The sequence below is a fragment of the Nyctereutes procyonoides genome, unplaced genomic scaffold (assembly GCF_905146905.1).
Source record: "Nyctereutes procyonoides isolate TBG_1078 unplaced genomic scaffold, NYPRO_anot_genome, whole genome shotgun sequence".
Classification (NCBI taxonomy): Eukaryota; Metazoa; Chordata; class Mammalia; order Carnivora; family Canidae; genus Nyctereutes; species Nyctereutes procyonoides.
The window spans coordinates 16,840,928-16,863,272 of record NW_026575046.1 but is presented as its reverse complement, the minus strand read 5'-3'; the positions used below and the strand labels follow the sequence as shown (position 1 = coordinate 16,863,272).

The 22,345-nt window shown below is 36.5% G+C and overlaps 1 protein-coding gene across 1 annotated transcript in view; it reads left to right on the top strand.

Moving 5' to 3' along the window:
- Nucleotides 1-22,345, top strand: part of NUP155 (nucleoporin 155) — a 66,915-nt gene that overhangs the window by 13,655 nt on the left and 30,915 nt on the right. The window contains exons 6-20 of the mRNA XM_055325689.1: nt 474-640; nt 2,439-2,544; nt 3,976-4,049; nt 5,179-5,270; nt 7,281-7,378; nt 8,323-8,475; nt 9,405-9,505; nt 12,955-13,125; nt 14,539-14,649; nt 16,188-16,282; nt 17,182-17,270; nt 17,937-17,999; nt 18,528-18,675; nt 20,531-20,597; nt 21,587-21,702. Coding sequence (XP_055181664.1) covers nt 474-640; nt 2,439-2,544; nt 3,976-4,049; nt 5,179-5,270; nt 7,281-7,378; nt 8,323-8,475; nt 9,405-9,505; nt 12,955-13,125; nt 14,539-14,649; nt 16,188-16,282; nt 17,182-17,270; nt 17,937-17,999; nt 18,528-18,675; nt 20,531-20,597; nt 21,587-21,702 — 1,651 coding nt within the window. The remainder of the gene's footprint in view (nt 1-473; nt 641-2,438; nt 2,545-3,975; nt 4,050-5,178; nt 5,271-7,280; nt 7,379-8,322; nt 8,476-9,404; nt 9,506-12,954; nt 13,126-14,538; nt 14,650-16,187; nt 16,283-17,181; nt 17,271-17,936; nt 18,000-18,527; nt 18,676-20,530; nt 20,598-21,586; nt 21,703-22,345) is intronic.

Here is a 22,345-nt window from a genome sequence, read left to right as displayed (position 1 = left end):
TTTAACATATGGAACACTTAAATATACATTATTCTTTCCTTTAATATAAGAAGCTCTCAATTTATTACTAGTATATTCAATGGCTTCTTTTGCATCCTGGCAGTCTCTCTGTTTTGAGTGAAATAATGTTGAATTTCAGTGGCTCAAATTAATGATTATTACTATCACATCCTTAGGCTCTTTTCCAAAATCTAATAATTTGGGATAGTTTTTTGATGATGTTGTACAATGTTATATATATTATGTATTTTTATATATATAAATATATAGTAGGTTCTATTTAATTTGAATAAATTATATCAGACTTTTTATACAGTAATTTAAAAGTATTATGTTATAGAAGCTTTTGGGTATCGACATACCCGGAATTCAGTAGAAAATATCAATTCTGAAGATAATGCAATAATTCTCTCAAACTTTAAAAAAACTGTTAAGCTGATTCATGTATTCTTTCTTTTAAAAAAAAAAAATAGGTTCTGGAGTTCTTAATGACAGTATGTGTGGTGGAATGCAGTTGCTTCCAGATCCTTTATATTCTCTTCCCACTGATAATACTTACCTTTTAACAATAACTTCCACTGATAATGGCAGAATTTTCTTGGCTGGAAAAGATGGCTGTTTATATGAAGTAGCATACCAGGTAAGTCTGGCATTTATAAACATTTTTTTCCCTCCTAAGGATAAGTAAAATAGGGATAGATTTTATTTTTGTTTTCTAATTATATAAGCACATAAATATATTTTTATGGAAAGTATTCAAATATAAAGTTAAAATGAGTCTTCTGTGACTACACCATGTCTATAAAACCCAGTCCAATCTCTTTAGAAGTAAAACCCTGGGTGGCTCAGCGGTTTGTCGCCTGCCTTTGGTCCAGGGCGCAAACCTGTAGCTCCGGTATTGAGTCCCACGTCGGCTCCCTGCATGGGGCCTGCTTCTCCCTCCTCCTGTGTCTCTGCCTCTCTCTCTGTGTGTGTCTTATCATGAATAAATAAATAAATAAATCTAAAAAAAAAAAAAGGTGAAACCTAGTACTGAGTATCTTTTTAAGACATGATACACTGATAAATATCTATACATATGTGTTTATATGTATACACATATACAAATTATGTTTGTATGTTTTTCCTTAGATTATTGCTTATGTTTTATTGACATAATTCATGTTATGTTTCCTGATTGCTGCATGATTGTCTATAAAATGGATGTATGTTATTTGCTTAATTCCTAGGTTTTGTTTTCCTCTTTGTAAATAATGCTATAGGAAATGTTCTTTTGCAGGCCCCTTTGTGTACATGTATACTTTTTTGTGTAGAGACTTAAGAATTCTAATGGCTGGTTTATGTAGTATATGTGTTTAAAATTATAATTAATATTTTCATTATTGCTTTTTTAGATGCTTAGCAGCCTTCTATGAATATCCTACCTCCCTTCACTGGTATTACCAAATTTACTAATTTTGACCAATCTGATTGAGGGAAAATTTTTTTATTACTAGCTGAGGGGAGGATCTTTTCATATATTTATTGATCATGTGTGTTTTTTCTGAAATTCTTTTTTATGTTTTTTCCATACTGTAATATTAGCTTTTTCATAAGGTAAGTGTTAGGAAACTGATAAATAATCTTAGAGTCACATAGCTAATTAATTAGTGGCAGAGCTAGGATTTAGGATTACAACCCTGGTCTACTGTGTTTTGTTTTTTTGTTTTTTTTCTTTTTTAAAGATTTTTATTTACTTATTCTTGAGAGACACAAAAAGAGAACAAGGCAGAGACACAGGCAGAGGGAGAAGCAGGCTCCTTGCGGGGAGCCCGATGTGGGACTCGATCCCGGGTCTCCAGGATCAGGCCCTGGGCTGAAGGCGGTGCTAAACCACTGATCCAATGAGGCTGCCCTGTGTTTTTTTATATTACATTGTATCTCTCTCTTACCTAGTTTCTCTTGGCAGCTTTTCATTACCGGAAAAAAAAAAAATGGTTTTGTATGGCAAAAGTCAGACATTGAGAGGTAAACTATAGATTGTGGTGGCAATGGCTGCTGTTGTTAAGATTCCTTTTTAGCTAAAATGGGAAGAGATGATACAAGTACCTTTATGTACTTTGGGCTCTTATAAACTGCACTTACTATATGCTTTACTACTTTCAAATAAAAGAGTTTTTAAGATAATTAAAATATGATTTTATTAACATAGCTCTATAAGGTTTTGAAATAGCTTGATTTCATTGAAAGCCATGATTTGATTATGGCTAACTACATTTTCTATTATTAGTTAAAGGATTAAATTAAGTACTAATTCTGAATAGTCTGTCTTTATAATTATGGGTATTTGACTAAGATTTGAGGATTTTTATACATGCGGGTATATAGCAGTTGCCAAATAGTAGTGACAAGTGTATCTATATTTACAAGTCTTCCTTCTTTTGATTTTTCCTTTTAAGGCAGAAGCAGGTTGGTTTAGCCAAAGATGCAGGAAAATAAACCACTCAAAGAGTGCACTTTCTTTCCTTGTTCCTTCATTACTACAATTCACATTCTCAGAAGATGGTAAGTAGAAAACAATAAATTTAACAACCAAATTTTCTGTTTAAGATTTTTATTTATTTATTTATTTATTCATTCATTCATTCATTCATTCATTCATTCGAGACCGAGGTAGAGACACAGACAGAGGGAGAAGCAGGCTCCACACAAGGAGCCCGATGTGGGACTCGATCCTGGGATTCCGGGATCATGCCCTGAGCCAAAGACAGACGCTCAGTTGCTGAGCCACCCAGGCATCCCTGACAACGAAATTTTTTAAGACTTTTTTTTTAAAGTTTTTATTTATTCATGAGAGGCAGAGACATAGGCAGAGGGAGAAGCAGGCCCCATGTAGGGAGCCTGATGTGGGAATTGATCCTGGGACTCCAGGATTATGTCCTGAGCCAAAGGCAGATGGCTCAACCACTAAGCCACCTAGACGTCCCAATTTTTTAAGATTGTTGACATTTTTTTCAGAAATTCTCACTCTTAACTGAAAGTTTGTTTTATTAAATAACACTTGTATATTTTTTTTAAAGTTCTTTTTTAAAGTTCTTATTTATTTGAGAGAAGGAGAATGTGACCAGGGGGAGGAATAAAGGGAGGAGCAGAGGGAGAGGGATAAGCAGACTCTGTGCTGAGTGTGAAGCCTGACACAGGGCTCAATCCCATGATCCCAAGATCATGATCCAAACGAAAATCAAGAGTCCGACACTCAACTGAATGAACCACCCAGATGTTCTCTCGTAGGTTTCTTAAAGGAAGAAGAGATTATAAAATAGACAATCTGAGTTTTATTCCCAAGTTCCTATGAATATAGCATCACAGAACATGTGCCTAAAACAGCTGTATGCATTTACACCAATACTGTGTGAGTGTGAGAGGGAGACCTCTAATATATGTTTTGCCTGGTCTAGAACAAATCCTCAACATAAAATAAATATATCTGAGTTTTTAATAAAAGTAAGAGATTTAGGCAGGTGAAGTAATTTAAAAATGCTTTAGTAAGATATGAGTCACACTCAAAATGTGACTGAAATTTTAATTTTTTTCCCTTCACAGTGATTTACTAAACTAACTTGGAAGTTTCTTGAAGGAATGCACTCAGTATAATTATTTCCTGTGTTTCTAACATATAGTAGACATTAATTAAATGTTGAAGAAATAATCTAAAACTTGGTTCCGATTTGGCTTAAAATTCATTAAAAAAGACAGTAATTTCTTTGTGAAGCTCTTAAGCTAGTCACAATATTTGATGTCTGCTCTTTTCGTGTATTGTCTGATTTAAATGCTTCTTGGCTTTGTCCTCATGCAAATCTTGTAGGACTTACCTACAAAGCAAGAAGATAGCCCCTAAATGCAAAGTTCTGATTTAACAATTTAAATTTGTTTTAAGTGGCTACTGTTTGTTAATCTTTAGAGGTTTTTTTCTCTTTATTTTTGTCTTATTTTTAGATCCTATTGTTCAGATTGCAATTGATAATTCTAGAAACATTTTATATACACGATCTGAGAAAGGAGTAATACAGGTAAGTATTAATATACTATTTAAGGGGGGGTAAGAAAATCCCTGTTTTTAAGGAAGAGATTCAGTTACTCTCAGCCTTTTCCTATGAACTGTATGTTTTTTTGTTTTTTGTTTGTTTGTTTTTTAAAATTTGATTTTATTTATTTGGGAGAGAACTCAAGCACTAGGGAGGAGGGGAATGGAGGGCAGATGTTGAGAAGCAGGTTCCCCACTGAGGAAGGAGCCGAATGTGGGCTTAATCCCAGGACCACAGGACCCCATGATCATGACCTGAGCTGAAGGCAAACTCTTTTTTTTTTTTTTTTAATTTTTATTTATTTATGATAGTCAGAGAGAGAGAGAGAGGCAGAGACACAGGCAGAGGGAGAAGCAGGCTCCATGCACCAGGAGCCCGACGTGGGATTCGATCCCGGGTCTCCAGGATCGCGCCCTGGGCCAAAGACAGGCGCCAAACCGCTGCGCCACCCAGGGATCCCATGAAGGCAAACTCTTAACCAACTGAGCCACCCAGGCACCCCTGAGCTGTATGCTTTTTATTTATTTTTTTAAATATTTTATTTATTTATTTTCATGAGAAACACAGAGAGGAGAGAGAGGCAGAGACACAGGCAGAGGGAGAAGCAGGCTCCATGCAGGGAGCCCAGCGTGGAACTCGATTCCGGGTCTCCAGGATCACGCCCTTGGCTGAAGGCGGCGCTAAACCGCTGAGCCACCCTGGCTGCCCAGCTGTATGCTTTTTAAAAAACATCCCAAACTACTTCTTAGGGCTCCCATTTTTACGAAATTTCACATTTCCAGGGATGCCTGGGTGGCTCAGCAGTTGAACATCTGCCTTTAGCTGAGGGCATGATCCCAGGATCGAGTCCCACATCGGGCTCCTTGCAGAGAGCCTGCTTCTCCCTCTTCCTGTGTCTCTGCCTCTCTCTGTGTGTCTCTCATAAATAAATAAATAAAACTTTTTAAAAATTTTTCAAATCTCTGAATGTTTCCATATCTGTGTAAAGTACCAAAATTAAAGGATCCTTGAAAAGAAGAGTATATAATAAAATAAAAAGTTCTCCAAAAGTTTACTTTGTAATATTTGTATGGATTATAGTTATGTTTAAGTGAGTACAATTTTTTATTCACAGGTGTACGATTTGGGCCAAGATGGACAAGGAATGAGCAGAGTTGCCTCAGTTTCTCAGAATTCTATTGTCTCTGCTGCTGGAAACATCGCTAGGTAATATGTAATTTATTGCCAGGCATTTCATTTGCACAAGGCATATAATTATATATGTGCAGCATACTAAAATTATTTCCTCTTCAGAATATCTGTAAAAGATAAGAAATGTTGAAGATGATGACACTGGAAGTTATGTTTGAAACAACTGCTAGAGACAGACTTCATTTAATTCTAATGTTGGATAGTTTGAAACATAAGGCAGACTTTTTATAATGTAAAGTATAGCATGACGTGTTTTTCCTTGAAATTTTAAGCTTTAGGTGGCCTATATAGGCAATTAAAGGAGTTGTCACTAGGAAACTACATGTCACAAAGTCTTCGTCCCCCAGCTTGTTACTGCTACAACCTTTTAAGAGGACTGCATCATAAAAGTTCAGCTGGTCTGATAATTGACACACTGCAGTTTGGGAATACAGAATTTTACAGTCGTGTTGCCCACATTGTTTTCTGAGGAAACTGAAACTAAGGAATGTTAACATTTCTCTAAAGTCTGACTCTTAGGTATAGGTACTAGAACCCAAATTAACAAGCCAAGACTTGAGACGCTACGTACTGGGATTTATGTATATCGCAACTAACTTAGCTCAGCTGCAAAAATTCTCTTCCCATAACAAAGACCTCAAATCTTCAGCTTCAGTTTTGTGTGTGCTTGGGTTATAGCTCTGTTTGCATATCCTCACAAAAAAAAAATCAATGCTTTCTTTGCTTTTCACTGACAAAAGAATTCCTAGACAGTCTTTTTTTTTTTAATATTTTATTTATTCATGAGAGACACACAGAGAGGGGCAGAGACTTAGGCAGAGAGAGAAGCAGGCTGTATGCAGGAAGCCTGATGTGGTACTCAATCCCTATCCCAAGGCAGATAGATGCTCAACCACTGAGCCACCCAGGCATCCCTAAGGCAGACAGTCTAGAACAGGGTTTCCTTTTACTTCCCCTAACTACCTTTTTCTTCAGAAATGTTTTCAAATCCATAGGAAAGCTAGAAGAGTAGCATAGTAAAAAACCATTAATACCTTATCAGATTATCCAAATTCAGCAGTGGTTACCGTTTTCCTCATTTTGTCACTTTCTTTCTGATGAGCATTTGAAAGTAAGTTGCAGAATCATGCCTTTCACTCGTAAATCCTTCATTTTCCATGTCCTAAGTCTCTTAAATAAGCACAATACTAATTCCACACCTAAAAACATTAATAATTTTGTGACATTACTTTGTAATTATATACTGCATATTAAAATTACTTTATAGTCTCACTAATCTTTCATAATTGTCTTTCCGTTTTTTCCCAGATTCAGTCAGAACCCATGAATTATGTTAGTCATTTGTCTTACAGAACAGCTGTCTTACCAGCTTTTTTTTTTCTTTTTTTCTTTTTTTAAAGATTTATTATTTAGTCATGAGAGACAGAGAGGGGGCGGGGGCAGAGGGAGACACAGGCTCTGTGCAGGGAACCCTACATCATCCCGGGTCTCCAGGATCCCGCCCTGGGCCCAAGGTGGCGCTAAACCATTGAGCCATCCAGGCTGCGCACCACCTTCCTTTTCCCCTTAACACTCACATTTGGTGGGGGAGGGGTAAGAGTCTTATTTGTGGAATATCTCAATTTCTGAATTTGTCTTTTTTCCTTATCATTCAATTCAGTGTGGTTTTTTTTTTTTTTAACCAGTATCACATAGGTGATGTGAACTCTTTGCAGCATTACATCAGTAGGCATATAGCCACCAGTTTTTCCACTACTGAACACTTGGAGTAATATTTACAATGGTGATTTGGTGCTCTGAGAATGTCTTGTTCATCATTAACCGTTCACTCAATGGAGATAGCCTTCTTTTATGATCTTTGAGGGAAGGGGTAACTTCTAACAATGTAAACTTGTATTCAGGGGTTTTTGCTGGCTCTTGGTGCTGTTGTATTAATTTTCTAAGAAGTTAGTCTTATTTAGCATATTGAGACGTGTAGTAGACCATTTTAAAAAGAGACTAGTTTTTTTTTTTCCTTTCTTGTAGGACAATAGATCGTTCTGTTTTTAAGCCAATTGTTCAAATAGCCGTGATTGAAAATTCTGAATCACTGGACTGTCAGTTATTGGCGGTCACACATGCAGGTATGTTTAATTTATATGTCCTCTGTTGCTTTTAGAGCTTGATAATACTCAGATTTGGAAATTTAGGATTATGATTATGATTAGAAATGTGTTTTTACTTCTGTATCAATTACCAAGCCATAGTAATAATTTATAAAATTAAGGATTTTGAAAATTGGAAGATTCTTTTTGTTTTTTTGGGTTTTTTTAAGATTTTATTTATTTGAGACAGGGCATGAGCAGTGGGGAGGAGGCAGAGAGAGAGGGAGAAGCAGACTCCCTGCTGAGCAGAGAGCCCAATGTGGGACTTGATCCCAGGACCTGAGATCATGACCCAAGCTACAGGCAGATGTTTTTTGTTTTTGTTTTTTTTTAAGATTTATTTATTTATTTATTTATGAGAGAGAGAGAGAGAGGAGAGAGAGAGAGAGAGAGAGAGAGAGAGGCAGAGACCCAAGAGGAGGAAGAAGCAGGCTCCATGCCGGGAGCCTGACGCCGGGACTCAATCCCAGGACTCCAGGATCGCGCCCTGGGCCAAAGGCAGGCGCCAAAACGCTGAGCCACTCAGGGATCCCCTAAACGCAGATGTTTAACAGACTGAGCCACCTGGGTGCCCCGATTCTTCTAGTTCCGTCTCCTCATGTTGTAGATGGTAAAACTAGGCCTGAAAAGTAAAATGACTAATATTCAATGACAGAGCCTGAATAGGAACAAGGACTCCCTTGGCTTATAGTTGCAGATTCTATCTACTAAAATGTGTTGATTCATATGGTAATTCAAAGTGACACTTTCTTAGAACTCTACTTTGGGTGGTGGTGGTACACATGGTGATTTAAGATCAGTCAGGGAAGTGATTCTGTAGCTTTAACAGGAGTTAGTGTTTCCCTGTGGAATTATTTCAATGACATGTATATCTCAGCTCTTTCACTTTCTGTTACTGATGTATAATTTTATCCCATCATCAGGTGTAAGGTTATATTTCAGCACTTGTCCATTCAGACAACCATTAGCACGACCTAATACATTGACACTGGTTCATGTCCGCTTACCTCCTGGATTCTCAGCATCTTCAACAGTGGAAAAGCCTTCAAAAGTACATAAGGCTCTTTACAGTAAAGGTAAGTTTTGAAATACTATCAGGTTTAAGATTGGATTTTTTGGTTTTTTAGTTTTCATTTCTTTTTCTTTTTTTTTTTTTAAGATTTTATTTATTTATTCATGAGAGACACAGAGAGAGAGGAGAGAAATAGGCAGAGGGAGAAGCAGGCTCCCCATGTGGAACCCAATCCCAGGACCCTGGGATCACGACCTGTGCCAAAGGCAGATGCTCAACACTGAGCCACCCAGGTGCCCCTAAAATTAGATTTTTTTAATTGTTAAAATTAGAATGTCTTGAGTCATTTGAAAATAACAAATTTTCCAATAAAATTTAGAGTATTCTAATTTAGTGCATTAATTATGGCCTTATTGCCTATAACCTCCCAGTAGACTTAAGGCTGATACCACTAAAGTCAGTATAAAGAGATTAGTGGGAGGAGTTGGAATTGAGCACAGGAGAGTATATTTCAAAATCAATTAGGATTGCTAAGATGATGCTTTTATAGTTTATTCTGCCATTCCACTAGTAACTTCATCATTTTTTATTCATGTGTTTGAGATAACTGGTAGATGAAATTCTGTTTCATTGAATATTAGATACCGTTGATTTCTTATATACTAAAAATGCTTTCTTTAGATTAACAATTAAATTCATAAGCTTATTGATTGTGAAATATATCCTAACATCAGGAATTTTAAGATGTGAAAAAAGTGTTTACTCGAAAGAAATGAAGTATAAGATCTTGAACATGTAATGATTTTATCCTGACAATAATTTTATGTGTTTTTAGGGGATTAACTTTTATTTTGTGACTTGTTTACTTACAACAATGCATGATATGTAGATATGTTACATATATTAATGTTAGTAATATTTTTAAGATCATTAAGGATGCATACTCTTTATATTTAGCATCATATAATAAGATTTTGTATATTGAACTTTTAGGTATTCTACTGATGGCAGCTTCGGAAAATGAAGATAATGACATTTTGTGGTGTGTCAACCATGATACATTTCCTTTCCAAAAGCCAATGATGGAAACCCAGGTAAGTTATCCCAAGAATGTTAATCTTATATATAATCTATAATTTTAAGTGAAGAATAAAATTGTAAATCTTTATGTTGTGGTACCATTTATTTTGAATAATCATATTGAAAAGAAGTATATCCTGTTAATTATTTCCTCTGTGAGGTTAGAAGTCATGATGGTAATTATTAAAAAATATCTTTAAACATTGGCATCATTTTAGAATGTCTTTCATAATGTATCCAAAAATGTATTTATCTTTTCTGAAATGACTTTTGTCCCATTTAAATATATTAGGCTTTTAGTTATTTAATTATAGTTATGACTTAGAATTTTATCTTTTTTTAAAGATTTATGTATTTTAGAGAGCATATGTGCATGGGATTGAGAGGGAGAGGGAGAGAGAGAATGTCAAGCAGACACTCTACTGCCTTGGAGCTCCACCTCATCACTCTGAAATCATGATCTGAGCCAAAATCAAGAGTTGGACACTTAACTGACTGAGCCAACCAGGCACCCCTTAGAATTTTATCTTAATGATGTCTTTAATTTGTAGTTCTACCTAAATTTAAAAGCAAACTTTTTTCTTTTAATTATAGGAATTTTCTTTTTCTTTCATCTTTTTTTTTAAGAGGGAGAGAGGGAAGGGGTAGAGGGAGAAGGAGAGAGAGAATCTTGAGCAGGCTCTATGCCCCTGCAGAGCCCAACTTGGGGTGTGATCTCAGTCCCTTGAGATCATGACCTAAGCCATAATTGAGTCCATTGCTTAACCAGCAGAGCCACCCAGGCGCCCCTTAATTACAGAAATTTTTTAACATAAATAAGAATAGAGGAATGATAAATTGAACCCCACATTAAACACTTACCAACATTTTCTCCATTTTGTTTGATCTCTCTTTCCTGCATATACAGATGTACACACACAAACACATAATTCCATTTTCAAATCAAATACCACCACATATTCCATGAAATTGATGTAGAGATCCTGGATAAGGAGTATAGCCCCGGCCTGTCCTAGCCCAGTCTCACACCTGGGCTGCTCATCTTAGCCTTCAGCACAAAAGGAACTGGGGAGAGGCCAGCACCTCCAGGGGTATGACTAGGGAAGGCTATCTCTGCCTACACTGTTGGTATCCCCTATTCTACCCCATTTATTTCTCCTAAATGCCCTTACATAGCATATGCTGCCTGCCTCCTGATCAAACCAGATAAACCAACCTCCACCAAGGGTTTGATTGTCTGAGACTCCCTTTGTAATCCTTTTTTTTTTTTTTTTAAGATTTTATTTATTCATGAGAGACAGGGAGGGAGGGAGACACAGGCAGAGGGAGAAGCAGGCTCCATGCAGGGAGCCTGATATGGGACTCAGTCCTGTGACTCCAGGATCATGCCCTGGGCCGAAGGCAGGTGTTAAACCGCTGAACCACCCAGGGATCCCCCTGTAATCTTCTCTTTAAAGGTATTTTGGTTCCTGCTGCCACCAGCTGCTTCCTGATTATTCTCAAATTTAAGCCTGTTTAGTTACGAGTAACAGGGAGGGATCCCTGGTGGCGCAGCGGTTTAGTGCCTGCCTTTGGCCCAGGGCACGATCCTGGAGACCCGGGATCGAATCCCACATCGGGCTCCCGGTGCATGGAGCCTGCTTCGCCCTCTGCCTGTGTCTCTGCCTCTCTCTCTCTCTGTGACTATCATAAATAAATAAAAAAATTTAAAAAAAAAAAAAAAAAAAAACAGGGAAAAGGTATGTAGATGGGAGGAGATAGAAACCATCCCCAAGGGTGGGAAAGTGGTTTGAAAACATGAGCTCTTCCAAGTTTCTGACATGGCCCAAAGAGCTGGGAGGGGAGCAAGAAGCACTTTTCTCAAATTCTTTCTTTTTTTATTAAAGATTTTTATTTATTTATTCATGAGAGACCCACACACAGAGAGAGGCAGAGATACAGGCAGAGGGAGAAGCAGACTCCATGCAGGAAGCCTGATGTGGGACTCGATCCCGGGACTCCAGGATCACACCCTGAGCCAAAGGCAGATGCTCAGCTGCTGAGCCACCCAGGCATCCTTCTCCAATTCTTTCTGTATTCTTTAAATTTTACTGAGCACCAGCTATGTATCTCTGTTTAATGTGGTGTTGAGGTAGACTGAGGATTCAGAACTGAGTAAGATATGAACCCTGTCCTGATGGGAGCACAGTTAGGGAGTACAGGTTTGAATTCTTACTCTCTTTCCTTAAACCTATGGTTCAAAGGATTTAATGTGTCTCTGGCCTTCAATTACCTTGTCTATTATAGTTAACAATAATTATAGTTATAATACTACCACTTCTGTGGGTTTGTTGTGGGACTTAATGAATTCTTGTGTAAAGCACTCAGCACACTGCCTGGCACATAGGAAGCACTCAATGAATGATAAATTTTTTTAAGCAAATACTATACATTTCATTTGTATAGTACCTGAATTGTTTCCCAATGTAGAGTTTTTAAAAGAAAAACAATTACCAAATATAAATGTTGTACATGAACTTTAACCAAATTGTAGTCTCCCGAAAACTATAGTCTTCCCAAAGCTAGCTAAAAGACATTGACATATGGGAAAACTATATTGGCTAGGCATCAGATTTTTTTTGAATATTTTTTTTTAAAGAATTTATTTATTCATGAGAGACACACACAGAGAGAGGCAGGACACAGGCAGAAGGAGAAGCAGGCTTCATGCAGGGAGCCTGACGTGGGACTCGATCCCGGGACTCCAGGATCATGCCCTGGGCCAGAGGCAGACACTTTACCTCTGAACCACCCAGGCATCCCTGTTAATATTCTTAAATCTTATATATGTTATATATAAGAGAACATCTTTATTTTTAGGAGATGGATTTAAAAGTATTTAGCAGTGACATATGATACCATCACTTTCAAATGGTTCAGTTAAAAAATATATACCGTGTATATTAGAGAAAGGAAGTATGGCAAAATGCTAACAATTACTGAATTTAGGTATTGGTACTTTAAGCATTTTTAGATGCTTGAAATTTTTTATAATAGAATTTTTGAAAATTAAAACACTTTAAAAAGAAGAGTTTTTAGCAAAAACTTCAGAAGAGAACAAAAATCTGCAGTCCACAAAGTGTAACCTATCCAGTCTATCCTGGAAAGGTGGTAGAATAATTTTTGGTTATTGAAGAATTGAAGTAAATCCTGTTTAGGGTTATCTTAAGAAAATTTGCCTTTGCCTTCTGGTATGAAAGATTATTGTCAACAAAAAAAAGATTATTGTCATAGAAGATAGCCTGATTAAAGGAATAGACAGGAGAGCATTAAATAGAAACTTAGGAATGTTAACTTTCATGTGTTACTAATTTGTATAATTCTACATATTAGAGATTAGGTCTATATGTTTTTTTCCTTTTTGGAAGGTTTTGCTTTATGTAACTTTAATAACAGATATAAAAAGTTTCTTTCTTTTGCACAGATGACAACCCGCGTTGATGGTCATTCCTGGGCTCTTTCCGCAATAGATGAATTGAAAGTGGATAAAATAATTACACCCTTAAATAAGGATCATATTCCAATAACTGATTCACCTGTTGTAGTACAACAGCACATGTTGCCTCCAAAGAAGTTTGTTCTCCTCTCAGCACAGGTATGTACATATTCTGTTAAGTTGGAGACAAAAAAGAAGCAATGTTTAATGTTAAGTATTCTGCAGTATTTGCTTAATAGTCATTTACTTAAGTACTTTAGGAATATTTACTCTTAAAGATATCCTTAAGGAACAGTTCGTAAATACCATTTATGAGTGTTATTCTTTTTCTAAAGTCGCATTTTACTCTAGTACAGCATTTTACTCTAGGTACAAAATAACCTGTTTTTTATTTTTTATAATTCTCACTTAGGTTATTAAAAAACATTTTTTAATATTCCTTTTCAGAATAGTGTTGCATTTAAAATTCAAATATTATAACAAGGAGTATACAGAGTAAATTCTCCCTTCCATTTGAGATCCCTTTCCTGCAGACACCCATGTCCTCAGTATCTGTGTATTCTTCCAGAGGTGTAGTTATACAAACAATAAAATATATTTCTAAATAAACGGTCGTGTATTATATATGCTGTTTTATACCTTGTTTTTAATATCTCAAACACATATTCTAGAGGTCTTCCCATATCAGTATATAAAGAACTTTCAATTTGTATATAAATTGTATATAAAGAATTTTCAATCAGTATATAAAGAACCTTTCAAAGGTTTTCTTTTCTATGGATGTACCGTATTTAACTAAGCACCTATTAATGGATTATCTTTTGCCGTTCTACAGCCTTATGTGTATATCCTTTTCTGAGTGTGTGAATAAAGCTGTAGAATTAAATCTGGGTGAAAGAATATGTGCATTTCTAAATTTGATAGGTGTTGCCAGATTGCCCTGTATTCATATATATGTGCGTGCATTCACTATTGATGAATATTGAGTGCCTGTTTCCTCACATCCTGTTTAAGTATAATAAGCCATTTTATTAAGAGTAAGACGGACATTCTTTTCAAGTGCTTGTTTTTCTATGGACTGCCTATTTCTATTTTATTGAGTTGTCCTTTTTTTAAATCTATTATAAAGGCTCTTTATCAAGGAAATTTTTGTTAATTTTAGTGTCATATTTTTCCTGTTATGTCATTTTATTTTGTCTATTGAGATTTTTCCCATACAGATAAGCATATAAGAAGTCAAAATTTTCTGTTATCTTTTGGGATTTATAAAAATATCAAAAGTATTTTTTTAAAGAACTTACTCTGGGGTTTATAAAAAAATTCACCCATAGTTTTTTTGTCTTACAGACCCATGTTTTCTTATTAAATTTTGTTTAGCCATATGTAGATAGATCTTGTATAAGTTGGGAGTTGCAACATATATGTTCTTTTTGACCAGTTTACTTTGTATTCCTGAAGGGCATGTTTTGTTGTTTTTATTAATATTATTAAATAAAATAGTGGGGTCAGTTGATGTCAGCCATGCTTGATAAAACTATTATTTGTTTCATTTTTGTTTTTTTACCTTCTTAGGGGAGTCTTATGTTTCATAAACTTAGACCTGTAGATCAACTGAGGCATCTACTTGTGAGTAATGTGGGTGGAGATGGAGAAGAGATAGAAAGATTCTTTAAATTACATCAGGTAATTATTTGTACTTCTTAAAAAATACGATATTTTGAACAATGAAACAATGGGAGTAATAGCTGAATTTTATGTAAGTTAGATCAAAATACTATAATTAACAGGTGATCTTAGCAATCTTCCTTTCTTTACATTAGTCATTATGTGTGTACTAATATTTGGGAACAGTATAAATAAATAAAGCCTATACAATAAGCTCAGGTTTTTATTTGTTATTGGTAAGTTCTTTTTTTAAGAAACCATATATATATTTTTAAGATCTTACTTGACACAGAGAGAGTGAGCACATAAGCATTGGGAGCAGCAGAGGAATGGGGAGAAGCACATTCTCCGCTGAGCAAGGAGCCTGATGCGGGGTTCAACCCTAGGACCCTGGCATCCTGACCTGAGCCAAAGAGAGATAACTTAACCAACCAACTGAGCCACCCAGGCACCCCATTATTAATAAGTTCTCATTAAAGCATACTAATCAGAGACTCAGGTTCCAGTTATTTTATACATTTTTATTACAAACGCAGGATATTTGTGGACAAATCCTTGGGTTTTTTTTTTTTTTTTTTTTTTTTTTTTTTAATTTTTTGCCAATGGCCTGATGAAAAAATTGGGGGCAGTAGTGATGAGGCCATTTGCATGTCAAAGCCGTAGCTAGAATTGACAAGGTGTAAAACTCAAAAAACTTAAGATCAGGAATATCAGATCAAAGTTAAATACAGAGACACTGGATTCACATCACTGCCTCCACCACCAGGGTAAAATTCTGTGGTCTTCAGTTTCTTCATCTGTAAAACATGAATTTAGGGGATCCCTGGGTGGCTTAGCCGTCTAATGCCTGCCTTCAGCCCAGGGCGTGTGATCCTGGAGTCCCAGGATCGAGTCCCACGTCAGGCTCCCTGCGTGGAGCCTGCTTCTCCCTCTGCTTGTGTCTCTGCCTTTCTCTCTCTGTGTGCGTGTCTCTCATGAATAAATAAATAAAATTTAAAAAAAAAACATGAATTATAGTAGTGTATGATGTGGGGATTGATATATGCTAACCTCTTAAAATAGTACCTGGCACATGACAGGTACATAATAAATGTTAGTTATTGTTATTTTCTAATAGGTAAAAAGACCATGAGAAAAAAATTAGGGGAATAAACTATAAACTAAAATAGAAACTAGATAAAAAGAAAGAGGGCACCTGGATGGCTCAGTTGGTTGTCTGCCTTCAGCTCAAGTTACGATCCTAGGGTCCTGGGATCAAGCCCTGCATCAGGCTCCCTGCTCAGCGGGGAGCCGGCTTCTCCCTCTCCCTCTGCAGCTCCCTGTTTTTGTGCCGTCTTGCTCTGATAAATAAAATATTTTTTTAAAAAAAGAGCACACTTCACCGAAGTTTTTGTGATAAATACTTTTTCATACCAACTGATTTCATTTACTTAACAAATATATATTAGGCACTTGCTCTGTGCTAGGCATAAATTTAAACATTGGATACAGCAGTAACCCAAACTTCGTTTTAAATGTTTACTATAGGGAAGGTACTATTCTTTGTTTTTAAATAGGAAGACCAGGCTTGTGCAACCTGCCTTATCCTTGCTTGTTCCACTGCTGCCTGTGATAGAGAAGTATCTGCATGGGCTACTCGGGCTTTCTTCAGGTATATGTCAGTCTTCTTTTGTTCTTGGCCACTTTTTTCAATGGTTACATTGGTCAACATAGTTTAAGGGCTTACCAAACAGTTGAGGAACTGTATAGGCAAGTTACTAACATTCTTTTGCAAAAGGAAGAAATCTGGAACGATTATAATGCTAATAGAAATAGCTAGACAGAACACCTGGATGGCTCAGTGGTTGAGCATCTGCCTTTGGCCCAGGGCAAGATCCTATCCCGCATCCAGTTCCTTGCTGGGAGCCTGCTTCTCCCTCTGCCTATGTCTCGGCCTCTCTCCTGTGTGTCTCATGAATAAATAAATAAAATTTTAAAAAATAGATTAGTATAAGGTATGAATTTTTATCCTTGGATTTTATACAGAAACTGGATTCTGTTCTCCAACTTCTTCGGTCTGGTCTTTTTTCTACACCTCTCTCTACTCCAGTTACTATATCAATTTTACTTCTTAAAACACTATACTGATTCTGCTTTATTTGTATCATTGGCATTGAGGGATTCTGAATCACTTTAAGGAAACTTAGTGTCAAAGAGGCATTTTCTAAGATATTTAGCTAAAGTTGCAATTTGAAATGTGAATTGCTTAAAACCATTTTTCAAGTGCTATCTAGTCATAATCTGGTATAAAAAAATACAGTGCCATATACTTTAAGTAAATTCTGTGCATTGCTAACCCTTCTTAGAAATTGCTAAGAGTCCCTTATAATTCTTCTGGTTGAGATTCAAGTCAACATTTATTAGATTTGTGTTGTGAGCACTGTAAATAGAATACATTAAAGTCTAATGTTTAAAGCATTTATTTGGGAGCTAGCAAGATTTGAAACAGTTCCAGCTTTGAAGGTGGATAATTTCACTGAATAAGCTCAGCCTCTTTTGTCATAAAAACAGGTATGGTGGTGAAGCACAGATGAGATTTCCAACTACTCTCCCTGCTCCAAGTAATGTTGGTCCCATCTTGGGGTCTCCTGTCTATCCCAGTGAGTATGAAATACTCAAATAGACTATTTCTAATAGTTTGAATTTTAGAAACTGGAATATTTTAATGAATAAAGCTTTTCATTATTTGCTGCTACTTTTTTATTGGGTGAATAATTCTATAGATGTCTGACTCGTAAAAGCAATGATTTATTATTATTGAGACCTTTTATGTGTTAGAGAACAAAATAACATGTAATCAGTAGTATTTACAGAAATTATTTGTTAGTTATCCAAAAGGAAGGAGGTGAGTGATTTAATAATAAGTAAACTCCCACCTCAGTGTTTTCCAAAGTGAGGATTGTTAGAAAGTTCCTGGGAGGGACGCCTGGATGGCTCAGTGATTGAGTGTCTGCCTTCGGCTCAGAGCATGATCCCGGAGTCCCGGGATCGAGTTCCACATCGGGCTCCCTGCATGGAGCCTGCTTCTCCTTCCTCTGCCTATGTCTCTGCCTCTCAGCGTCTCTTGTGGATAAATAAATAAAATCTTTAAATCTTAAAAAAGAAAAGAAAGTTCCTGGGAAATAAGAGGAGTCCCTAAATTTTAAATATGTCATGAATGGTGCCATTCCTCACTCATGCTTAGAAATAGCTTCTCTATCTCATTTAATCAGATTTAAAAGATTGGGAGGTTATTTTATAAATCTATATTCTTCTTTCTTTTTTAGGTTCCCCTATTCCTAGTAGTAGTCCATACCCAAATCCATCATTTTTGGGAACACCGTCTCAAGGTACCTCATTTCTTTGTTTTATGTTGCTACTGCTGTTCTTTTTGAAGAGCTAATACTGTTACTATCCTTAATGCTTAGTGAGAGAAATACTAACTTGCCTATGTCTCTTGAAAATAATGTAATTTAATAGAAGTCACGTCCAAGCAGTATTGACATTTAGCTGTGAATGCCTTTGTGTAGAAACACCTTTAGTAGTATACCTGGAAAGCTCTTAATTTGGGTATCAGGATTTAATTAGCAACCGTGAAATCTGTATAATTAGCTCTATTTAACTCTCAACATTAAGAAGAGGTGATTGCAAGCTTTCTTACCTTTTCTCTTATATGCGGACACTTGAAAGCCTACCTGGAAGCACCCATTCAAGTCTGAGTGTCTTTTTACTAGGGAAGACCAAATTCAATACCTATTTATTCTACTGTTTTTGTAAATATTCTTACCTTTGGGTCTAGATACACAGACTTGGGTTAATGAGGATGCTGAATGTTTAAGTTTAAATTTAAAGATTTATCTTTCTTCTGTGTTTGCAAGGTGTACATCCTCCTGCCATGTCAACTCCAGTGTGTGTTTCAGGAAACCCAGCAACTCAGGCTGCAAGTATGAGTTGTATGGCTGCACCAGAGATTGTGTACTCTGGAAAACATAATGGTATTTGCATTTACTTTTCTCGAATCATGGGGTAAGTTATGCATGGACTGAGCCTTGTCCTATTTTGTATAGTTGAATATTTTTATTTTTGCCTCTAAATTTGGGACATCATTTATTCCTAGCTCACTTGTTCATTAATAAGATTGCTTCCCATTGTTTAGCTTTTTTTTATCATCTAACCACGTATATTTGTTGCTGTTTTTTATATATGTATATGTATACATAATAATATATAGTGTTCCCCCATTAACTAAGTGACATGTATCTGCAAGTCAAGTAGTCAGTCTGGTCTTGGCTAGACTCATTCATTTACATGCATTTACCTGTGAGGTTGAAGAGAGCTCTGTCAATCTTGGCTTGATTCTCACATGTTTAGGGTCATGTTTGTTTATTTGTTTTTAAAGATTTTATTTATTTATTCATGTGAGACACACAGAGAGAGAGAGAGGCAGAGTCACAGGCAGAGGGAGAAGCAGACTCCATGCTTGGAGTCTGATGTGGGACTCGATCCTGGGTCTCCAGGATCACACCCTGGGCTGAAGGCAGCGCTAAACTGCTGAGCCACCAGAGCTGCCGTAGGGTCATGTTTGTATGCTGGGACAACTGGATTGTTTTTCACATGGTCTGTCATGCTCCAGGTTACCCAGGGATTATTCATGATGGCAAGGTCTCATAAGAGGTAGAAATTTGCAGAGCTTCTTGATGCCTTGGTTAAGAGTTGGCTTACCATCATTTTCACCTCTGTCACTGGGCCAGGGAAAATCTTCAGTCCAACCCAGATTCAAAAATAAAATCCATTCAAAAATGGCAAATGTACTTCTCATTATGAGCGACACATCAAAGTTACATAGCAAAGGATAGGTTTAAGGAGGGACAAAGAGGGATCCCTGGGTGGCGCAGTGGTTTGGCGCCTGCCTTTGGCCCAGGGCACAATCCTGGAGACCCGGGATCGAATCCCACATCGGGCTCTCGGTGCATGGAGCCTGCTTCTCCCTCTGCCTATATCTCTGCCTCTCTCTCTCTCTGTGTGTGACTATCATAAATAAATAAAAACAAAAAAAATTTTTAAAAAAAAGGGACAAAGAATTATAGCCATTTTTTCAATTAGGTGATCATATCATCTGGTTAATTATCTTGTGTGCTGTATATTTGTCTTAGACTTGAGATGGATGCTTTCATTTGAATCATTTGCTTAAGATGTGAAGCAGTGGGACGCCTGAGTGGCTCAGTGGTTGAGCATCTGCCTTCAGTTCAGGGCGTGATCCTGGAGTCCTGAGATCGAGTCCCGCAGCGGACTCCCTGCATGGAGTCTGCTTCTCCCTCTGCCTATGTCTCTGCCTCTCTCTCTCTGTGTCTCTCATGAATAAATAAAGTCTTAAAAAAAAATGTGAAACCGTGCAAAAACTCCTTTATAATTTTGTTTTTGCGTTATAAACTTTCTTGTTTACAATTCATTGCCCCCAGTCTTGATTTTTTCTCAGCAGTATTTCATTATGTGAAATAATGAGGTATATCAGGTTTAGAAATTTTCTTGTATTCTGTTCTTTCAGATAACTTCATAAAGTGTTTTGGGGTTTTTTTTAAGATTTTATTCATGAGAGACAGAGACAGAGAGAGAAAGTGAGAGAGAAAGGCAGAGGCACAGGCAGAGGGAGAAGAAGCAGGCTCCATGTTGGGAGCCTGATGTGGGACTCGATCCTGGGTCTCCAGGATCACACCCTGGGCTGAAGGCGGCACTAAACCGCTGAGCCACCCAGGCTGCCCAACTTCATAAAGTGTTAAATGAAATAATTGCTATACTTTAATAACATAAGAAAGGAATTTACTACATAGTCTAATTATTTTTGTTTATACAGTATAATCATTAAAACATTTTTTTATTTCAGCAATATCTGGGATGCTAGTTTAGTTGTGGAGAGAGTATTCAAGAGTGGCAACAGAGAGATCACTGCAGTAAGTGTATTGTATAATGTATTTTGTTGGTGTAAAACTAGTTTATGGTATTAATTGCATAAATAGATTGTTTCACATTTCTTGGTGTTATAAACAAAATGCAATGATTATTCCTTTGTGTGCATGTCCAACAAACCCTCCTTGCCCTGGGTGAAGTCCTAGCTCTGTCACTATAAATGATGAGTAATTTTCTTAATAGTTCGGTCTGATACTTCACTGTAAGATGCGAATAATAAGACATCTCCATCTTAAGGCTGTTGTGAGGGCTAAACAAATTAAGTCCTAAAATTTAATACTACTCAAAGCTACTATTTTATATTTTCCTTATATGTTCCCAAACTCCACAGACACAGTACTAATTTCCATGCATTAGTACTTTCTAGAGTGCTTTAAGAATAGATCCCGTAAAACTTTGTATTATAAATTCAGGTAGTAAATTTTTTTAATGTGAAATATGAATGTTTTAAAGCTTTTTTTCTTTAAGTCTGAAAGATACCAAATATTTTTCAACTCTAATACTTTTAAAGTTCACATATCTAAAAATAAGAATACATTTACTTCACATGGTATATGATTCCACTTATATGAAGCTCAAGAACAGGCAAAGCTAAATTATGGAGTTAAGGCAAAGCTAAAATGCTGGTGTGAATGTATCAAACTTTAGGTTACCTGGGAGATGACTAATGACTAGAAAGGAGCATTAGGGAATTTCTTGGGTGTTGGAAATATTCTGTATTGTGGTCTGGGTGGTAACTGGAGTAAAACATAAAAAGCTATCAAGATGTTCACTTAAGATGTGTTTTACGGTCTGTAAATTATGCCTAAAACAAACTAGAACAGGCCAGGAGGGATGTTCTTATTTAGCCCTTTATTGTTTATGAAGATAAGGTATTTAAAAATTGAAATTTGATATTCAGTTATATATATATTTTTTGCCTATACACTTTTTCAGTGTTTTAAAGCTTTTGAAAATACTCTTTTTCTTACAGATTGAAAGTAGTGTTCCCTCCCAACTGCTGGAGTCAGTGCTACAAGAACTAAAAGGTTTACAAGAATTTCTAGACAGAAACTCCCAATTCGCAGGAGGACCATTAGGAAATCCAAAGTAAGAATAAACAAAATTATTTGCCTATTTTTCCTTTTTTTCTCTGAGATGTAATTCATCTTATAAAATTCATCCTAAAAGGATGAATAAATACTAATTATTTAGTTCAGTGGTTTTTAGTATAGTTATAAGATTATGCAGTTATCACCACTATCCAATTCCAGAACATTTTCTTCATGCCAAAGAGAAACCCTTTCCCCTTTAGCGGTCAGTCCCTGTTCAGGCCACAATAACAATAATACCATAGAATGGCTTAAACAACAAACACTTCTCACAGTTCTGGAGGCTGGAGGTCTGAGACCAGGATGCCAGCATGTTTGGTTTCTGGTGAGGACCCTCTTCCTTCTTTGCAGACAGCTGCTTTCTTTCTGTGTCCTTACGTGGCAGAGAAAACTAGATGACAGACTCTCTGGTCACTTCTTCTAAGGGTACTAAATTCATCCTGGGGGCTTCACTCTCATCAACCCATCTACACCTAATTACTTTGCAAAGGCCCCATCTCCTAATATCATCACTTTGGATTTGGGACTTCAGAATAGGAATATGATGGGACACAAACACACAGTCCATAGCATTCCCCATTTCCCTTCCAGTCCCTGGCAGCTGCTAATCTGTCTGTCTCTATGGATCTGTATTCTGATCT